This window comes from Macadamia integrifolia, chromosome 9 (assembly GCF_013358625.1).
Source record: "Macadamia integrifolia cultivar HAES 741 chromosome 9, SCU_Mint_v3, whole genome shotgun sequence".
Classification (NCBI taxonomy): domain Eukaryota; kingdom Viridiplantae; phylum Streptophyta; class Magnoliopsida; order Proteales; family Proteaceae; genus Macadamia; species Macadamia integrifolia.
Window position 1 is genome coordinate 30,593,934 of NC_056565.1, and position 22,671 is coordinate 30,616,604.

At 39.7% G+C, this 22,671-nt stretch overlaps 1 protein-coding gene across 3 annotated transcripts in view; it reads right to left on the reverse strand.

Annotated features, from left to right (window-relative positions):
* Positions 1–22,671, reverse strand: part of LOC122088168 (protein SEMI-ROLLED LEAF 2-like) — a 50,970-nt gene that overhangs the window by 5,078 nt on the left and 23,221 nt on the right. For all 3 annotated transcript variants that reach the window (XM_042657344.1, XM_042657345.1, XM_042657346.1), the window contains 7 exons: positions 22,191–22,619; positions 21,931–22,080; positions 15,145–15,220; positions 10,001–10,128; positions 9,644–9,844; positions 9,399–9,539; positions 4,457–4,585 (listed from right to left, as the gene is read on the reverse strand). In XM_042657344.1, coding sequence (XP_042513278.1) covers positions 4,457–4,585; positions 9,399–9,539; positions 9,644–9,844; positions 10,001–10,128; positions 15,145–15,220; positions 21,931–22,080; positions 22,191–22,619 — 1,254 coding nt within the window. The remainder of the gene's footprint in view (positions 1–4,456; positions 4,586–9,398; positions 9,540–9,643; positions 9,845–10,000; positions 10,129–15,144; positions 15,221–21,930; positions 22,081–22,190; positions 22,620–22,671) is intronic.

A 22,671-nucleotide genomic window follows, 5' to 3' on the forward strand; every position in this document is an offset into this window, starting at 1 on the left:
TCTGCTACCGCTGCTACTTTTGGGGATGTTTCTCCATTCCAATGGCATTGCTGTCTAGGACACTTGGCCTTACTTAGACCACAGCTTTTATTTCCCAGTTTTAAATATGTCTCTAGATTAGAGTGTGAGGCCTGTGAGTTGGGTAAACATCATCGAGTGTCTTTTCCATCTCGATCAGTGTCTTGTAGTCCGTCGTTGTTTTCATTAGTTCATTCTGATGTATGGGGTCCTTGCAGAGTTAGTAATAGGTTTGGGTTTCGCTATTTTGTTACATTTGTAGATGATCATTCTCGCCTCACATGGCTTTACATGTTAAATGACAGATCTGATTTTCTATCTGTGTTTTAATGAAATAAAAACTCAGTTTGAAATTTTCATTAAGATTTTTCGTTCTGATAATGCTTTAGAATATGCTCAAAATGATATTTCTGACTTTTGTGATACCCATGGCATGATTCATCAGACTAGTTGTGCATTTCCCACAACAAAATGGGGTTGCTGAGCTTAAGAACCGCCACCTCCTTGAGGTAGCTCGAGCTATTATGATACATATGCATGTTCCTAAAAATTTTTGGAATGATGGGGTTTTAACTGTATGTCATTTGATTAATCGCATGTCTTCTTCTGTTCTGTCAAATAGGTCTCCCTTCTCTATCTTATTTCCTACTCTACCTAGTTTTCCTCTTCCTCCCTAGGTTTTTAGGTGTGTGTGCTTTGTTCACAATCTTAACATGTACGTGGATAAGTTATCTCCACTGGCCACTAAATGTATCTTTTTGGGCTACTCTCATTCCCAAAAGGATACAAGTGCTATAATCCTGTTACTCACAGGAACTTTGTTAGTGCCGATGTGACATTTTTTGAAGGCACATCATTCTTTTCTCCATAGGTGTCTTAGCATACTAAGGAGTGGTCATCTACTTCTCCTCCTCCCATTCCATCCCTTATACAGATTCCTAATACCCCTAGTACCAGTGCTCCTGTTCCACCTCCTCTACAGGTTTATCGACCAAGACGAGGGTTGGATAGTCCAGTGGCGAGGTTATTGATCCAGCTGCTACACATACTCCATTACTACCTTCCTCTGTTGAAGCTCCTCTTTCTGTTCCATCTAATGACTTACCAATTGCTCGCAGGAAAGGTATACATTTTTGCACTAAAAAATCCTTGGCTGTTTATCCTATTAATAAGTTTATGTCTATCTCTCACCTTCCACCTTCTATTCATGGCCTTGCTCTATCTCTCTCCACTAACGCTGTTCCCCGTACTCATATTGAGGCTCTCCATATCCCTGGATGGAAGGGTGCCATGGATGCAGAAATGGATGCTCTCATGAGTCGTGGTACATAGAGTCTAGTAGATTTACCTCCTGGTAAGACCCTGGTGAAATGTCGCTGGGTATACACTGTTATGTATCACTCTGATGGCTCTGTTGAGCGGTTGAAGGCTCATCTGGTTGCCAAGGGGCATACTCAGACTTATGGTGTTGATTACTTTGAGACCTTCTCCCCGGTTGCTCAACTTAATTCTATTTATATTCTTATTTCCCTTGCTGTCAACTTTGATTGACCTTTATTTCAGTTGGACATCAAGAATGCATTCTTGTATGGTGATCTACAGGAGGAAGCTTATATGGAGCAACCTCCAAGGTATGTTGCTCAGGGGGAGAATACAGGTCGAGTGTGTCGCTTACACAAAGCGATCTATGGTCTCAAACAATCTCCTCGGGCATGGTTTGATAAGTTCAGTGCTACCATAGTCACTTGTGGGTTTTCTCAGTGTTACTCTGATCACTCTGTGTTTGTTCACCGCAGGGGTGATAAGCTAGTTGTGTTGATAGTGATATCATCCGGACTGGTAATGGTGAGGTAGGAATTTCTGAAGTAAAAAGTCATCTCCAGCATCATTTCAAACAAAGGATATAGGCCAACTTCATTATTTCCTTGGGATTGAAGTAATCCGGTGCAAGAAAGGAATCAGTCTATCCCAAAGGAAGTATGTAGTGGACCTCTTGTCTGATACTGGGATGCTCGCATCTAAACCTGATGGTATCCCTATGGATCCTCACCAAAATTTTGGTGTTGATGATAGTGAACCTCTTCAGGATATACATTAGTACAGAAGTCTGATTGGCAAGCTATTTTACCTTACTGTGACCCATCCTGATATCTCCTATGCTGTTGGAGTTCTCAGTCAGTTCATGCAGTCTCCTCAGAAGTCTCATTGGGACACCGTTGTTCGTGTTCTTCGCTACCAGGGGCTAGTTTATCGTCCTAATAGGCATATGGATCTAGTTGGCTACTCTGATGTTGATTGGGCTAGCTCTGCTAGTGATCGGAGATCTACCACTGGATATTGTACCTTTATTAGAGGTAATTGTCGCAAGAAACAGACCACTATTGCCCGGTCTAGTGCAGAGGCAAAATACAGAGCTATGGCTCATGCTATTGCTGAGCTGATATAGTTGCATTCGTTACTCTTGGAGTTGGGATTTCCAGTAACCATACCTATGCAGATGCATTGTGACAACCAAGCTGCTATGTACATTGCTAGCAATCCGGTCTTCCATGAGAGGACCAAACATATAGAGGTGGACTGGCACTTTGTTCATGATGATGTTCTAAAGAAGCTGATTGAGACTCCATTTGTTTCATCAAAGAATTAGTTGGCTGATATGTTCACTAAGTCCTTATTTGCTCCTAGCTTTCGCAGTGGTTATACCAAGCTGAGCATGGGAGATTTATATGCTCCAGCTTGAGGGGGCAGTGTTGAGTTTAGTGCTATTACCAAACAGGGAATAGTGCTAATCAGCACCTACGACAGGGACTGTTTAGTCCTTGTCACTTTTGTTTGGGTATTTTTGGTTTTTTCCTTCATGTAAGTGGGGGTTCTTTTGTCTTTCTTCTTGACCTAAAGTTATATATACATAAGAGAACCTGAGATTACATTCACATTGAATTAATCTCAGGTTGCTATCCATTCTTAAGACTTCTTCTGGTTACTTCATCTTCTTCCCCTTCTCTACTCTTTTCTTCCTCTTTTTCTTCTTGTTTCTGGTTTTCTGGTTTAGCTACAGCCTCTGGAATTGTAACAATAACCATCAAACATACCTTTCCATACCTTAAATCAATTTTATTTATTTTGGTTTACCCTCATTAAGTTTAGTTGCTAAGAGCATGATGTTAAGCTCCTTATATTTGATAATGATGGAAGATAATAGAAAATGGGAAATCACTGCATAGAGTTTGGTGGTAAATAGTATTGAACCATTACAATGTGACAGATTGCTAGCACCAACAATCAATGACTGCCACATCTGCTATGTGGCAGTTTGATAAGTTTGTAGACATGTTGTCCACATCATCATCTAGGCATGTTTTAAATTTCAGTCTACTCTGATGTTGCGGCATATGTCAGAATAATGCTTTGTGAATTACTTGGATATTCAATTCATTATGTTCTTTTGTTGTGCCATATGTTAGTATAATGATCTGCGAATTGTTTGAAAATTCAATTTATTATGTTTTTCTGTTTGTTTGAAGAATTTCGACCATTGGAAAGACAAGGGAATAAGCCCTATGCATGGCAGGTCACCTGGATAAGGTGGGCCCCGGATGGTCAGGATGACCGAATCATCCCTATGCAAGGGATAAATAGATGCCACTAATAGAAACTTGCCTTCTCCAAGACATCTTGCATGAAATTCAAGCAGTTTCTATGCCACTTTATTTGCTTTCCCACAGGTATGTATTTATGCTCTCCGGCATAAGCATACAGAATACCTCATGGAATTTTCTCTTCCTCATCCTTTCAGCAAATTCTACTACCTCTGGAAAGTATTGAGGGCACAAGTCAAACTTTTCATTCTTATTCTGGGCATCATGTGAAAAAATGTCAGTTTCTGCAAGATAAACTTTGAGGAAGGTTGTTGAGGCCTTGAGTCAATACATCCTGCTCTCGTTCAGGTGACAGGACAGAGCAGTGGCAGATAATAAAATGTAACAGGGGATAAACTCAGATATATGATGTGTCACTAACTGGAAAAAAAACCCACTTTTAAACTCCTAATTCACAGATTCAAAAGGGTTTTGTTGTAGATATGGGTTTAATGGAAGGTATAAGGGTATTTCAGTCCATGATGGCATATATGTTCTTGTACTTTCTATTCGCTTATTATAAATAAAGACTGCCATTCTGACAACCTGATTCATTCCTCATAATTTATGATCAGGTTTCAACTATTATTAGAAATTGAAAAACAAAAGAATGAAGATAGCTGTTATAGCATTCCCTTCCCCCCCCCCCCCCCCCCCTTTTTTTCTTCTTCTTGTAAACATATTTTGTCTACTTCAAAATGTAAGGTAGATATTTTTCCCTTTATTTTGCCTTAATTCAAAGCCATTCAAGTAGAATTAATATTGTAATTGCATAATAAATGAATAAATGGCTAACATACCGATTCTAGAAGTTCATCAACACTCAAGAGATTTGATGATCGCAAGCCCAAGTGCAAATTTGTATCTGTTTGACACTCAAATGCTTCAGGAAGAGTGTCATCATCTATTGTCAAAATTGGAGGTCTAACCTGCACACGAAAAATGGATGTATATACCATAAAAGTTTTGGTCAAAACTATAACCATATAATCAAGGAAATGATTTTGTTCTTGCACCACCCTTTTTTTTAGAGAAGGTTAACATTTCCAATTGTATTATTCCACATCTCTTCCCCTCCCTCCCCCTTTCTAGATTTTCTCCACTGTTAGTTCTCTCTCTCTCACTCACTCACTCACTCACTCACTCACTCACTCACTCACACACACAAAAATGAGGGACGCAAGTGATGGAGATCTAGCCACCTAAAAGTTCAGAAACCAGATTCAATAGAAAATTGATTTCAGCCAATCAAATGTTCAGATGAGGCCAATATTCTGGTTGAAGGCTACCAATGGACTGAGGAACAGTCACACAAGGTTTGACTTAAAATGAAAGAATCCTTGTTGAGGTGGGAAAATCTATTTCTGTGATGTCGATAACCAGATTAGCCCAACAACTAACAGAAATTAGAACCAAGGAACATATTCAAGAAAACCAGAAATCCAGAATTATATATATGAGAAAACAGATCTGATGATCAATAATTCCTGGTTGAGTGCTCTGTCTAATTAGAGGAATATGATTTCAAAATATAAGGCAGATTCAATGGACAGATTTGAAGATCAAGACTTTTCCTATTGGAACAAGGAAAACTGGAAAACAGAAAAAATCAGTGGCAAGATAGAATTTTGAAAAAAGATTCTGAAACAGGATTTAGAAAAGATAAATTGAGTTGAAAATTCTGACATTAAGATCAAGAACCAGAATCATTTGAATGATATTTAACTATGGAAAGAATTTAGGAAAGTAACATGCACAGGAAAGGAGTTCAAGAACTTACCTGATGAGATGGAGAAACAACAATGGGTTTCTAGAAGCCAAGGGATTAGTTCAGAAACTCAGTAGAAAACCAGAATGGTAGTGAAGGAACAAACACCAGATTTAGTGGAAATTCAATAAGTAACAATCAACAACTAAGATGGGAATGAAATTCTGGTCAAGATTAACTCCTCAGATCTGACCGAAATCAGACAGTCACATCTGGGGTTATGGACTAACCCTATTGGCAATAGGACTCTAGAGTTTAGGGTTTCAGCACAAAAGTGAAATCAGAAACTTAAAGGTCCAATTTGATAGTCAACAAAGAGAAGCAAAATGATTAGATATTAGATTTAATAATTGGCTATAAATCTGAAATAGTAAATAGAATTTGATCTTCAAAGCAAGTAAAACTAAGAATTCCAGTTGAAATGGTACTCTAAGAAATCAACACCAAAATCAAATTTGGAAACCCTAGGTGTGTTTAGAGTACTATACAATTGATGAATTGAAGTTTAATTTGAAATCTCAGATGTAAATAATGAAGAAACTGAAATTCCAACAAGGAGGGCATGCGCAAGAACAGAATAGAAACCGGAAAATATTGAAACAAGGGATGCACATATGTTTTTTCTTTTTTCCTTTTAAAAAGAAAATAAAAGGGAAGATATGAATCAGGAATCTCACCTGATCCTTAGAGCTGGAATCCCACCAAACCCAAGCTTGGAATCCTTCCAACCAAGCCTTAGCATTTCTCAAGAAGTTATTTGGAATCTCACAGAGAAATGGAGGCAAAACCCAACCTTGCATTACCCAAATTCATGGGTAGGGCTTACAGACAATAAAAGACTCAAAAACTGACTCAAATTAAGCTTAAAACAACTCTAGCCAATACGCTTACCTTGTAGGTAGTCTACAATTAAAGCTCAGCCTAAAATAAAGGAAAATACCTTGAAACAAGGCTGAACTCATAGAGTCCCAATCCATCCCAACTAAAATAATGAATAGGACTCCAAAGACTAACTAATAAAGTTTATTCACCCAAAAAATAATAATAATAAGAAAATGAAATAAAATAAAATAAAAAACTAATAAAGTAATTCCCATATTCTTAGCTCCTACCCATATTTTATACCCATTAAAGTGATCTATCACAATGAAATCTTATTGGACACAGGCCCCAACACATGTATAGCCCAACCCAAGGCTTATTTCCACTAATATAAGTCCACTTCTATGTTTTATCTGCATCAAAGAAAGAGAAAGAAGAATATGAAGAAAAAGGGGACATGATTCCAAAATCACCACCAAAGCCTTGATTGTAATCACCACCAATCGGACCTACTGAATAACCACAACAGGGGCTGGATTCAATCACCAAAGTTCCAAATTCTGAATCACCACATAACAAAATGGCTGATACTATTATCGTTGCTCAAAAATATTTTGGAGTGTCAGATGCAATTGCGTTATCATGGATCATGACTTGACCAGCATTACCTGATCTGGAAACCAAAATCGAGACGAACCGGTCCCAAACTGTGTTTTGGTCCAACTATGGTTGGTAGAGGGGATTTATTTTATTTGGGAGAATATTGAATAATCTTTTATTTTGGGTTAGCTATTAAATATGTAGAATATCCCTTACTGTCTCCAATTTCCTTGTATAAGGTAGTTTCCTAAGTAGAGTTGGTTTGTATTTTCTGTTTGGAGTTTTTCTCTGTGTATGTGTAAACAACTAGAGATGGAAGACTGAGAGTTGAATGAATTGAAATTTTAAGTTAATTAGATCTTCAAAGTGGTTATTCTCTTTGCGTTTTTTCTGTTTGGAGTTTTTCTCTTTGTTATTCCCCTTGTTCCTTTTCGCTTCTATTGTTATCCCTCTTTCATGCCATTGGGTACTATTGGTTGAGAAACGAAACTTCATGATTTGGATTGAGATTCGAGGGTCTACTTACCTACCATAGAACGACTCAAACTACACAATTGGAGGCCAGAAGGTTGCCTAAACTGGGAGTTCCAACTTCATATTGCAGATCTGGTTCCTCCGTACAACCAGATATGATTTCGGCAGCTTGTTTCATATTAATGGTTGGTTGCATAGTTCTAAATTTCAGAAAAAATTTTACCCAAATTTCTAGAAATAGAAAAAAAAAAAAAAAAAAAAAGGTTCAAATTTTGGTTTTGATCAAGGTCAAAACCCGAGATTTAGAACCATGGTTAGTTGTTGGGCTGGAAATTGTTGGAATAAGTAGGGTTGAGAGTTGGCAAACTTCTCCCAAATTATTTCAGATACACTTAATACAAATAGGCCATCTCAAGTAACACTTGCCAACAAATACATCATTATTTAACACTGTAACTTTATCGAACTCAAAAGATTATTTTATTCCAGCCTTATTCAGAAGTGGTCCAGACCCCTAGTTACAATGAATATGTAGAACATGAAGCTTTAAAACCGAAGTCTTTCCCGAAGTTAGTTTCAATGTGAGTTACCCTTTTCCTATGACATTTGAAGTTTGGGAGGTTCCCACAAATACCTTATCACCAGATGTGATAGGAAAATATTTAATAAATACGTTCCATCTCTACTAATGTGTCTAGTGGCACATGTATCTATTATTTGACCTATGGGCTTTTCAACCATATTAACTTTACTAATTATGATAGTGAAGATGCCATCTTCAAGTAAATTAATTTTTACCTTCTACGACATATTCTTCTTGCTATGGCATTCATTCTTGAAATGACCCTTTTATTTTACAACAAATGAAACATTTACCCTTCTTTTTCTTGAAGATCTTATCATTCTTGAGTTGAAGACCTTTCTTGGATTAGTTTTGTTTCTTGGTTTCAAAAAGGTTAGCCTTCACCTTTTTAGAGATACTTTCCTTGTCAATTTATCCTTTGCCTTATACTCCAATCGATGAGTTCTTACATCTGATTTGAAGTCCTCTTACCCAAAGTTGTCAAGGTGTCACCTAGGTGTCCAGGCACATTGAGCGCCTTGAATCCAGGTCCCCTCCAATGCCTTGGGTCGCCTATACTACATGACAACTATGCTCTTACCGCTGGTTTGTTGTCTATCGAGAGGTTAAGGCAACCTCCCACAATATAAGTGAGCCCTATATCTGTAGTTACAATAATGCCCACTAGTCTTAGTTAATTCTATTATTTTTTCCTTTCTTATTATTAATTTCCAGAATGACCACCACTTAAACATTTTCTTCCATTAAAGTCCAAATTTCCTTCTGTTCTCTTGTTAGTCTTGAACATCCAATAAATTACAGAATCGCCATCAACCCTATGATTTGAGTTTTTTTATCATTTGAGTGGACCCATAATGACCCCAAAATAGGGTTTTGTGACCCGTGATCACAACAGTTTCCCCTTCACATTCTTTGATAACCAGCGACTGGCCATGATTGTTCAGAATCAGACTCTAAAGAGGAAACTAGAAACAAAACAAAGGCAAATAAGGAAACTAATTAAGGAAATACCAAAATACAAGCTGGAACTTATATCAAGTGTCCCAGTATGACTCACCAACTAACAATCATTAAAACTAGAAAGAATTAAAGACTCACTGCTAGCCCACCATCAGACTATCCATTGAACCATTGGTTCAAACCAAACCAAAAAATGGTTCAGTTTTTAAGTACTAAAGGCCAACAAAAGAGGTTGATTTCAAACAGCCAGGGTCCTCTTTCTATGCTTCCTATTGGCCACTGAAATCTGCATCAGTAAGTCATGGGAGGTGGGGATTTTTTTTCAATAATTTATTATATAATATTAGTTTTAAGTTTTGTTTACCTATTCAATTATTAGAATTTTAAAAATATTTATCTTGGTTTTCGATTTAATGTAGTTTTTCTTTCAACAAAAAACGTTTCTCTTTCCTGTTTAACCCTAAAATTAAAATTTTAAAGTTTCCGTGTATTGCACAGGTTTCTACTAGCAAGGAAATTATGCAAGACAATTTACCTCATCAAATGATTTGTCATCTTCTGAATTAAATTGTGGGACCTCCTGTGCTGTGTCCATCAACAGCTGAGATCCCAATGGACACATCTCATCAGGAAAAAATTCATTGAGCAACTGCTCTCTTATAGTTGACGACGACTCCTGCAGAAAGATGCAAGTTTTAAAGTTCATATTTCAAATAAACTATGAACTATTTATGATACTCATAAAATTCAACAAGATGGTTAAAGATTTAGGAGGATTGCCTCTGACAACTGTTGCAAACTCGTCACAATAATTGAAGCCAAGGATTCTTTAGATAGGTCCTCAGTTATTTCTATTGCTGAAAGAGACTTCAAAGCAGCATTATCATCATCTTTAGATCCATAAACTTCGAATGGACGGTCAGAACCAGTATTACCAGCCTGTAGTTTCCAATCTTCAACGAAATTTAGGAATGGATCAACCTGGTTGAAGCAACAGAAACCGAACATCAAACCATCAAAGAAACCAAAAAGTAGTTCACTTGCATCTACATGATATTGCTGGGCAACTGGTTATGCTAAAAAATGAACCTTCCTGCACATGGAACAAAAATATTTCATGACCACTGAAGTACATACCGTTATATCTGTAAGGGATGCCTTAACAATAGGAACAAGAAGAGGGATATCGCATGCATTTGCTGAAAAAATGATCATAAATGTTGCCAAGGTAAAGAGGGATCTGCGACGCGATGGTGGTAGTGGGCCTGCAAAAAGTGGGAAGGTTAACTTCATTTCAATAGGTATAATCCTTTTAGCTGATTGAAAAAAATTTGTCCACTGGTGTATCACATACTGAGAGCATACTCTTCAGCATATGGACTATAGGACATGAGTTACTAACATGAGCATATCCACTTCAACCATCACAAGAAACCGCCCAAAGAAAAATTAACCCATATATTTGCTAGATCTAAAATAGGCATCGGCCCAAGTGCTTCCTTTTAAAATGCTTTAGTTGAATTTACCATAGTTAGCAACCAGCATATGGAAAATGTAAGGTATGGTATTAGCATTTGTATAATTCATCACAGATTCATGCAAAATTTGGGGAGGAAAAAAATCGGCTAGGGCGATGTAGGAAAGAAAATAGAAATCTGCCTTAATCTATGCAGCAGATCGAGATGCAAGAAAAAGAGATGGATGCTGCTCAGACCAATTTGGTGGCAGACAGGTTGAGAAAGTTTACAATAAATTACTTAGAGCAGCTGGGATAGCTGTGGGTGAGAAGCCCAGGCTGAGATAGCCACTCCTCCCCCACTTTTCCCTCTGTTATTTACTCCCTAGTCTCTACAATCGATTCCCTGTTCTGTTTACTGTTGCTGCTTTATTAATTTAATACCATTCAGTTCTGTTCAAGAAGATCGACCAGCAAAGAGCACACTTTTGTGTAGGCAATTGATCTCCCTTATTGCCTGTATTCGGGATCTGATCTGCTGATCCTTCGGAGGACCTATTCTACTGCCCAAGTGGACCACTCGACCCACATTGGAGGACAGTTTGAAGCTGCCATTATTGTTCCTGCAGAATTGTGATCCACTCTCTCTCCTAGGTCTGATTTTCAAGAAAGTGAGTATCTCAACAACCCCTCGTCAGAAGCTCCTCAAATTTTTAGGTTTTTGTACACTCTCTAGGGACTGCCTTCGATCCAAGTTGCAGCCCATGCTGAGCTCTCCAGCTGAAATTGCACCACCCTCTCTTTAAGGTTGCGCAAGGTATTTTCTCTCTCGTGGCCGATTTGTCTCTTTTTGGGTTTTTTTCTTTGTTGGGTTGTTTTTATCTTGTTTGGGGTTATACATTGCGGGGTTAGTTTCTTGTAATCTACTCCTACATTAGAGGGGGAGCAGCCAAGCCAAGCGACGGTAGATACTTGGTCTTTGCTTTTATCGCTAGGGTTTTTGGAGCACGGTGATCTGCTTTACTTTTATGTTGTCCTAAGTTGTATTTTCTCTTTTTCTCTTTTACCTCCCTAGGGAGGCATATGCAATTTCCCTAATATGGTTTTAAACCTAATGTAGGTGGGAAGAGCTCATTGCTCTCCCACTTTTTGCCCCCATCTCTCTTTCTTCTCTCCTTCTTCCTTCCTCTCTTATCTCTTCTTCCCTCATCTCTAACCCTAATCCTTCTTAGTTCCAACTCATATGGTCATTATTAACCTAAAAAAAGCGTATGATAGAGTCCCTAGAGATTTGTTTCGACAGGTACTAGAGAAGTGTTTCAAGAAATATGTGGACATAGTTAAAGATATGTATAATGGTGTGGTGACTAGTGTAAGAACTGTGAGAGGGGGTCAAGGTAATGAATTCCCAATTACAATTGGGTTACATCATGGATCAACTTTAAGCCTTTACTTGTTTGCGCTTCTCATAGATAATTTAACTAAAGACATTCAAGATGAGGTTCCTTGGTGTCTGTTTTTTGTTGATGATATTGTCTTGGTGGGTGACACCAAAGCGACGATTAGCACCAAGTTGGAGTTATAGAGATCAACAGTGGAATCAAAATTTTTTAAGATAAGTAGAACGAAGACGGAGTATATGGTGTGTAACTTCACTTACAATAGGACAGTTAATGAGGAGGTTAAAATTGATGAATAGATTCCAGAAGGTGATTATTTAGGCCCAATCATCAATAACAAAGGTTATATGAAAGATGATGTTTCATAGAGAATCAAAATAGGATGGATGAAGTGGAAGAGGTGTGTCCGAAGTGTTGTGTGATCGACGAATTCTTTTAAAACTTAAAAGGAAAATTTTATAAGATAGTCAAATGACCAACTATAATGTATGGTGTGGAATGTTGGGTAGTTAAGAAGCATCATATAGATAAACTCTATAGGTGAGATGAGGATGTTGAGATGGATGTGTGGCAAAACTACGAACTAATGTAAGGAATGATCATATTACCGCTGAATTGGGAGTAGCTTCGATACATGATAAGCTACGAGAAAGTCGTTTGAGGTGGCAAGACCATGTTCAACGAAGGCCTTTGGATGCTACAGGATGGAGGAGAGTTTGATTTAGATTAAAGGAGCTAAAGAGCCAAGGGCTGACCTAAAATGACTCTAGGAGAAGTGGTGAGGAAAGTCATGCATAGCTAAAGTCTTGTATTAAGTATGACTTTGAATAGAGCTGATTGGAGGGTAAGGAGCCATGTAGCCGACCCTATTTATTTGGGATAAGGCTGATTGTTGTTATATTTATTTTTATTGTTTTTTCTCTTCATTGGTCAACTAGATTTAGGGTTGTCATTGTTAGAAACTATGTGGAGATTTTTGGAGGTGTTCCGGGTGATGTTTAGATGATGCACATGTGTTTTGGCAGCTCTGGAGAAGTCAGATAGCATGTCGGCAGTGCAAATAGGTCAGCTTCAGTGCAGCTAGTGTTTGGTAATGTTACTGCAGAATCTGGATATGTATGGCAGGTTTTTCCATTGTATTATAGTATTATACAGTCATTGGGAGATTGTAATAGCATCAGGTGAAGGCCCCTTGCAGTTTGATAGAATATTTCATAGGTTTGCGCAGTCGCATCCACTTTGGAGCAAATTTAGGCAGGTCAGATGGAAGAATTGGAAGGAGAAATATACTAGAAACTTGTAATGGTTTGTGTTATCTTTCCAACGGAACTGGAATCGCGACACAGCGATCCAAACGAAGCAGTTACGATGATTTCCATAAAGTCGTGCTGAAAAGAATCTAATTTGGAGTGTTTTCGGAATTTTAAGTGGCCTATTGCCAGTTTTTCTTGACCATTGCAAGCCTTTTCATTGGCTTGGCGCATCGATTTTAGTCTGCCATGGCACACTGTATCAGAAGTTCATCCTGCGTCATGAGCTCATAAGGTCGCGATTGAAGATTTGATGCCATCTCTTATGAAGGCTCCGCATCAAGAGATCCTGATCCAGCTACATGAATCCAAGCTGCGTTTGTGAAGTCTCTTAGATGTTTCTTACAAGACTGTAAGCAACGCACGAGATGCCATTTCAGTGGCTCTCGTCGCACTTGCATTATCGGAGACTTGAATTGGATGACCTGATGGATAGAAATTGCCCTGTTTAAGGATTTTAATCCTACAGCGAAGATCTGAACCGCGACTTGATCTTGCTCTTGTGAATGACAAAGCACTGTACACCAGATGAAAGATTCTATATGGTTCGTTGTGAGATCTCCCGCAAGTCGCTGATGGAGATTCAACTACCTAATGGTCATAGTTCAACCCACAAAGTAGAAGGCCAATCCGACAATCAGAAAGGGAGCCGTTGCGCTCATTACACACAACACTTCATCGTAACCGCCTCGTGACAGTTTGTTTGTCACAAAAATGGTCAGAATGCCCCTCCCTCGATCAAACAGGGCTTTTGAGCTCATTTTAAGGCTTTTATGGCCCCAGGTTTTTTGTTAGCTTCGAATCACGAGCCAAAACGTTCAAAGAGATTGAAAGGAAACATTTAGAAGGAAGAAGACCACTTTTAATGTGAAAAAGTGTGCATTCATCACAGGGATGACTGTGTCAATGGTTTGAGTGTGTTCGAGATGCCATTTGTGCGCCAAGCAAGCAGTCATCAGTGGGATTACACAAGCTGAGGTAATACACATGAAATTCTTATTTTTTATTTCTAGGGTTTGGAGAAACCCTAGATCAATGATGTATGGATGGGATTTGAATCTTTTATTTACATATTGTAAACCTAGTAAGTTGGGGTTTGTCTATTGTGTTTGGGGTTTTAGCCCTAACCTTTGTAGTAGCAAGGGTTGAAGCAGGGTTATGTATTCCTGAACTGTTTTATCAGTAAAAAAACATTGGCCGAACCACGTATATATGGTGTTGTGTGTATGCTTTACTTTCCATTGCATATTGGAGTTCATGTGATTCAAAAGTGGGTGTGCACAATCTTGGTAGACCTGGCCACTATGTGGTTGTGAGGTGGAAGTGCATATATTATATGTGTGATTGGTAAATTGGTAAATGTTAGCCAATTAAGGTTTCTCAAAGACATATCTGTCAGTGTGATTGGTAAATTGGTAAATGTTAGCCAATTAGGGTTTCTCAAAGACATATCTGTCAGTGTGGCTATTAGGGTGAATCAGTGTGGACATGCAACTCTAGATCCTTTGATAAGATTTGAAATGCCATCTTCTTTGATGTTAGTTCTAGGCTTGCCATGCTTCCTCATCGTCATGTAACCCAAGGAACATGTTCATTGTTGTGTCCAAGAAACTGCACTTATGGAACTTATCAAGAAGATCAACTATATAGTGATACTGATGATGAGGCTATCATATGATTATTGTGGAGGGTGACTCAGTTAATGCTGAATGTTGTTGCTTGCATACAAAAGGAAGAGAGGAGTGCACAACAATATTTTCATTTGACCTCGAACATTTTGGTAGAGGCATGGACCAACCAACCATATTGCAGATGATCTTGCTTGATATGCAGTGTTGCAACCTAGCATTGTCTCCAGTACATCCATCCCCATATAGTCATCTTTCTCTATCAACTTCTTTTGGTGCCTTTGCTTCTCCCCCTCCATATTTCTTCCATTGTTTGGGGGTCTTCAAATGTTTGGACAATATATTTGTTCCCTTTTTCACATTTCTATACATACTTTTTGTTAGAATGAGTAAGATGTCGACATGTTTAACAAATTCCACTATAAATTTAACAATAGTCCATACTACATTAAGATGCTCATGTAAATGTGACACCATAGAAGCTTACCTCCTCCTCCAAGAGAAACGCTCCTCAAGGAAAACGCAAGCTGGAAACTTCTAATTAGAGCCTCATTACTAGAATTCTGCAAGAGACAAGTAACATTAAAGAAGAAATAAGTAAAAAAAGGATAGTTACATGTCAAATTGCAGTGATATAACAGAATTGAAGGCAAGGTATTACAAGGAGTGACGGAACATTCAGTCTGCAAGTATACATAACAACAATTCTTTCCAGTAACCAATAACAATATCTACTGGGAAAAAAAAAAGCCGCAAAGGGATGCAAACCACCCACCACAGAAAGGCCAAAAAGGAGCTTAGAGGGCCCAGGCAGTCAAAATGTTTGGCGCATGAGTCAATATTGCAATGTGTAAGGATGCTAACAAAATATTTTTTTCATAATAAATGAATTGTGGGGAGAGGAGAAAGTCATGGACTCGTACTTTCTCATTATTTCTCCTCTCTTCTTCAACCTCTTATGAACCCTAGATTCCTCTGGCCCACTATTGAAATATTATATAGAATTACGCAAATAAATATGCATCTAGGAGATAGTAAGTTAATCGGTATGGTTGATAGTATATGGCATATATTGGACTTTTAAAAATAAGAAATCTCGAAAATGCATATGTCCCATGAAAGAAGAGAAGAAACCTAGTATTTCTAATATCTTCTAGTTAGTACTTTTCTCACCTGAAAGTTCATTTCATCCCTAGCTATATGGATGTATTTTTTATACATAAAGCTGGACCAGTTCCAGGCATGCCCAATTTCTCAATATGTCATGATCAGCCCAGCCAATCAAATTGCTACCACAACATCAATTGACAAATTGTAGCATTGAGATTAATTTTAAATGTGATTGACCATCTAAAAGCACACACCCTACATCCAGTACCTATATATGGATAACTACTAGGACCCTGACAATCAATGGAGTATCAGTTCCAATTTTCAATATCATGAACCATTATGATGCAGGTGCACTTATCACTGAGAAATGATAAAAACATCACAAATCCTTGGTTTAACTTTCAATTATGGTTATGCTATACAGAATTATAAATATTTTTTGCTCTAACCACAGTAAATTTGGATAAAGGAATAAAATTTAAATGTGAAAAAATTTAGGTTTAATTCAACCTGCTAACTTAAAAAGAAAAAGAATCAAAAGTGGTCCAAAAAGCAGATTAATTTGAGTACTAAACATTTATATTTCAAAAATTTAGGGCAAAAAAGTCGGGTTTTTTTTTTTTTTTTTTTTTTTTTGCATTTAAGTTTCGTAAAGATTCCAGATTTAACAGTACAGATTTTTAGTTTCCCAAATTATTAGCAACCCTCCACGGCTCCACCCCAGAAATGTAATTTTCTTCCCAAAATTTTTAAGCATATTCGAATGCAGGCCACACTATTTTGTCTGCCTAACTATTAACAAATTTACCATGGTTCTGACCAACTGGAAAAGAAAATCATATGCAACTTGTAGAACCCTAACAAACAAGATGACCAGTAGCTCAACAATAGCAATAGTTATCATCATCAACAGATGAGACTGGAGTGGTAAGTCACCCATCATGGGATGCAAGAATCGGAATTGGTATGCCAGCCATATTCTTAGAAGTTTTTTCTTTTTTTGGATGAATAAATAATTCATTACCAAGAGGAGGAAGAATATACAAGGGGAAAAAAGGGGGGGGGGGGGGAGGACCAAACTGGAACAAACCCCACATGAGGGGAAGGCCAAAGCCTCTAAAAAAATCTAACTATTGGGAGATATAATAGGGGGGGATGATAGTGCAAGAGAGGCCCCAGGATACAACAGTAAGCCTATTCCTTAGGGTGTCAAAAATTGGGCGTTGACGAAATGATCTGAGTTTGGAAGAAACGTTAAAGAAGATGGCTTTCCAAATCCCCTCCGAAGAGCGGGAATTGGGGGTCCATCTTCGAAGGCTCCGTTCCATCCAAAGATGGTTGATGGTGGCGCAAAAAGCGAGTTTTCCAACTGTGTCACAAATGGAGGAGCCACTATAGGTCATGTCAACCCAGATCCATTCACGGGGGAGTGGGAGGATGGGGCGGGTGGATGGCTAGCAAGAACGGAGGACCTTTTTCCAGATGGAAGCGAAGAATGGCAAGAGAAGAACAGATGGTCAACATGTTTAATAAAATTCTAGCACGTACAGCAGAAAGTAGGAACCTGACTATGGCGGTGGTTGAGAAAGGACTGTGTTGGGAGACAGTAAGAGAGAGCTCGCCAAGGTGAAGATGTGACGAGAAATATGCCCTTTAAACCAGACAATATTTCGCCAAGGAATAAAAGGGCATTTGGAAAGGATAAAGTTCCGTGCAGAGGCAAAGGAGAAGCGGCCCTGAGGGGGAGGGTATCCATTTGACAGAATTAGGCAATCTTCGATGGCCAGGAGGGATGGGAGGGAGAGAGGACCATAAATCATTTAGGGGGGAGGGAGAAATGGCGGGGACCAGCCGTGAAGGGTTAGGATGGAAGCCATGGGGGTAGAACGGGAGGATCCATAGGAGGATAAGATTCGCCAAGGGTCAAGCCAAAGCGAGGTGGAAGAGCCATTGCCAATAGAGTAGGAAATGGCAGGGAGGGCAAGGGGTCTGAATTTGAGGATGCAACACCAGATCCAAGAAGCATCAGGGGGAAGGGGGGCCGTCCACAGGGAGTCGGATTTGAGAGGAACCGAGTAGACCCAGGATACCCAAATGCTACGTTACTTAGAGATAATCTTCTAGATGAGCATAAGGATAACAGCAGAGTTGACATCGGAGATATTACGGAGATCCAAGCCACCTTCAGCTTTGGGCTGGCAAACCTTAGTCCAACTCATAGGATGAAGGAATCTGGTGACCTCACTGCCTTTCCACAAGAAAGCATAGAGGAGAGAGTGGATGGCTTTAGAGGTGGAAACAGAAATGCAAAAAATTCTGGACCAATAGAGATAAAGGGATTAGAGGACAGATTGAATAAGAATTAGATGACCACCATAAGAGAGGAGCTAGCCTTTTTAGAGCAAAAGTCTTTTCCTTATGGAGTCCAGAATGAGAGAACAATGATGGGGGGAGAGTCGAGTGGAAAGAAGGGGGAGCTCGAGATATTTGACAAGGAGGGTTCCGAGAGAGAAACCCGTGATGGTAAGAAACTGGGATTGGAGGATCTCAGAAACACCGGAAAGAAACAGGTTGGATTTGAGAAGGTTGATTTTCAGACCTAAGAGGGACTCGAAAAGGTGGAGAGATGCCATAATGTTAGTGATAGAAGTCGGGTCCGCTTTAGAGAAGATCATGAGACCATCTGCAAATACAAGGTGGGTTAACCTGAAGCCTTTACATTTGGGAATGAGAGAGATGAGGTGGAGATCAGTGGAAGATTGGATCAAGCGGGAGAGAACCTCGAGGGCCAAACAGAAGAGAAAGGGAGAGAGGGGGCAGCCCTGTCTGATGCCAACCGCGGATGAGAAGTAGCCCATAGGATTGCCATTGAGAAGAATAAAGAATCGGGGGTGGAGATGCACGAGAGAATCCAATGGACAAAGGAGGGGCAAAAGGACATTTGGAGAAGGACATTGGCGATGAAATCCCAGCGAATAGAGTCAAAGGCCTTATGAATATCAATCTTGAGAAGGGTTGCTGGGGAATGAGATTTACGATTGAATCCCCTGACAATCTCGCGGAAAAGGATGATATTATCAAAAACACTTATCCCAACAATGAAGGCTGACTGATTTGGACTGACGAGGGAGTCAATGACATTTTGAATATGGTTGGCAAGGATCTTGGCAATGAATTTGTAAAGGAGATTACAACGGGAGATGGGTCTGAAGTCAATCATACTTTGGGCACCCTCCTTCTTGGGAATGAGGCAGAGGAAAGAGTGATTGATACCCGAAATATGGGAGGGGTTGAGGAAGAAGCTGCGGATGGCGAAGATGAGATCGTCGCGGATGATGTGCCAGTAAGAGGAGAAGAAGCCCATACTAAAGCATCGGGGCCGGGAGCTTTATTGGATTTGTGATGAAGGACAGAGGAAAGGATCTCTTCATCGGAAGGGATGGCTTGAAGGGAGGGAAAGAGATGATCAAGAATGAATTTATTGAGGATGTTGAGGAGGGAAGGGGGGCGGAAGAGGAGGGGGGATGGAAGAGGTCCTCAAAGTAGGTGACAGCTTCCGCTTTGATGGCATCAGGAGAGAGAAGCTCTTGGCCAGAGTGGGAGATGAGCTTATGGATAGAGTTAACATTTATTCTACTTTTGAGGGAGCGATAGAAGTAGGCCGAATTGGAATTCCCAAGTTCAAGCCACCTAATCCTGGCTTTCTGATGAAGGAATGATTCTTCCTGAACCAGATGGGAGGAGAGTTCCGAAGCTGCCAACTTCTCATCAGCAGCCAAGGAGGGGTTGAGAGGGTCCTGTTGGAGCCTAGATTGGATGAGGTCTAGGTTCTCCTAACAAGCAAAGACCTGCTCATAGATGTTGCCAAATGTGGCAGAATTCCAGGCTTTGAGGACCGATTTAACCCTCTTGAGCTTTTTGGCAAAGGCAATGAGGGGAGAAGAGGAGACAAGGGTGAGGATGGTCCAGGAATCCCGGTCTAAGGGGAGGAAATCATTATGTAGGGTCCGCATGTCGAAGAATTTGAATGGTTTGAGACCAAAGGATATGTGAGGCTAGATAAAAAGAGAGATGGGGGAGTGATTTGAGATGCCAGGAAGATCAAAATAGGCGCGCGAGGAAGGAAAAGGGAAAGCCAAGCTTCATTGACAAAGAGGCGATCAAGCTTACAGGCCACCCGATCGGGCCCACTGCGATGATTATGCCAGGTAAGCTTAGCACCAAACCATCTAAGGTCATCCAACCCTATGTTCTCGATACAATCATTGAAGGCGTCTGAGGCAAGGGAGTCAATGGGCCGATCGGGCCCACTGCGATGATTATGCCAGGTAAGCTTAGCACCAAACCATCTAAGGTCATCCAACCCTATGTTCTCGATACAATCATTGAGGGCGTCTGAGGCAAGGGAGTCAATGGGGGTGCCTCCCAACTTCTCATGAGATGCCTAGACAACATTAAAATCTCCACCGATACCCTAGGGTATGGAGGGGAGGGAGAAGCGGAGATCAGCCCACAGAAGAAGTCTGTCAGGAGCTTGATTAAGAGCGTAGACAATGGAAAAGGAGAGAGGGGAGCCCGAGGGGGTAAAATAGGAGAATTTAATGACTTGGGAAGAAGAGGCAATATGGGTGATGTGGATAAATTGGGGATTACAAAGAATCCAGATGCGCCCATTGGGGGAGTGAGGGTAGTTGGTAATATAGGACCAAGGTGGGGCAATGGAAGCAATGATGCAATGGGCATTGGTCTCAAGGACACGGGTTTCAACGAGGCAACAAACCACTGATTTGGATGATCTGATGTGGGAGCGAATGACAGCATGTTTGGTAGAGGAATTGAGATCTTTGACATTCTAGAAGGTCCAATTAATCATGAGGAATTGGGGAGAGGGGGCAGCCGAGGCTCAATCAAGCAAGAAGAAGAACCAGCCTTATGGATGGTGCAGCAGGAATAACCTTTAAGGGGGGATGGGGAGCAATTGGTGATGGTTTTGGGAGTGGCCTGGCCCTTGGGACAGCCAAGACCAGGCTTGGTCTTCTTCTTGAGGCCAACTGAAGAGATTTTTGGGTGAACTGAGGAAGTCAATTCAAAGAGGGAAGGTTGAGGGGGACCATTTGAGATTAGGAATCTAGCTGTTGTTCAACAACCAACCATGAGTTAAATATGCTTTGGGAATGAATAAACACAAAATTAGAAACCATTTTATAATTATTAAATGCTATACAAAGATATGGGAGTGATTTGGCCAAAAATCACAAAAACCGATGTTATCCAGGAAGTTTCCCTTTTGGAGTTGAAACTAGCTAGACGATAACAAAACTTGAAATGATCAAAATTGTGATATTTCAATTGAAAACAGGCATTTTATACAAAGTGTTTCACCAAAATCTGAAACATGGTCAAATTTCCCCGAAACTGCAAAATTTCAATGAAACATAGTAAGACCTAGGTATTGCACTTGGTTTCGTTTCGACCTTTGTTGAACCCGAAATAGTTCATGAAATTTGGTCATTTCAACCGTAATATTTCTTGAAAAACCATTGCTTGACAGATCTACCATCCTTTTATTTTTATTATTTAGGGGAAATCTTAGTATCACTAACATTTGTTATTGGCCTCACATCCTGCCAAATTAGCTCAATGTGCTTAACAATATAATACACTCCACAGCCTTGAATCGCCTTGTTGCCTCGACAACCATGGTCAACCCCAATAAATATCAGGTGATCCAGCTGGTGCTATCCTGATTTTTGAAATCTTTAAAGCAGGATCAAGATATCAGAATTGAAAGTTCAGAAAAATCCCAGCTAAGCCAGATTAAATCTATAATACATCAACTGATCCTATGATGGGATCATATGAGCCATTCTGCATCAAATTATTAAGTATAATAAGCGATAGAACTGGTCCCACCCAATGCTGATCTAGCAGAATCAGCCGTCCTTGATTACTTAGATTGCAAACCTGCTTCATTATCTGGGTTTTCTTTCAGTTTATCTACTGATTTACTGAGTTTTTTCATGAATTATTTTGAATGATTTAGGGTTCGGATCAATTAGCAACAAATGAACTAAGGAGACTAGAAGAATCAAAGTGAACACACCACACATTTAAACATAAGCATTTCAAGGAAGAAATCCAGTGAAAATTCCATCATTACCTTTGTTCGAGAAAACAACACTATCAGACTGTAAGTATGAGCAATTGCTTCACAGTTTTCAGGTGTGTTTTCAGGAGAGACTGACTGTGCCCAAAGTGATGAAAACAGAAGAGTAATCTGGCGACTGCTCAATCGAAGGTAAGTTGGGTCCTGAGTTTTAGTGAACAGAAAGGTGGTTATGACAGGTGGTGGCTTAGCCAAAGAAATCAGAACTACATGAATAGAAATAGTCAAACAGAAGTGACATCATAGCTGTGTACCAGTTCCTTATTTGAATTGCTATTAGCTTTCTCCTCTGTAATTAATGGTTCCAGGACACCTTTCACGCTATGAACTCGACTGTAGGATGACGTCAATCTTTGCATCATCACATCATTGTTGATTCTTTGTTGCTCATCGTCAATAACTTTGTCTATAGCATCTGGACCACCATTTTCTCGTAAGAAACTTTTCTCTCTCCTCAGCTTCTCAAAAAGAGCAGCTGAAGAAGAAAAGACAGAAACAGTTCTTGATAGGGTCCTTTGGAAATCGTTGGTTTTAGAAGCATCAGGAACAGCTGAGCGAGGACGAGGGCAAATAGAAGATGGAATGAGAACAACAGAAAAGATGCGGTGGGCTCCAACCCGTGTTTCTTGGTCTGGATAGACCATAGCTAGGAGCAATTGATGAAATAATGCCTCAGGGAATGCCTGCAGGTCAAAATAATTTTCAGATTTCATGTTGGAAATAAAGCACCAGAAA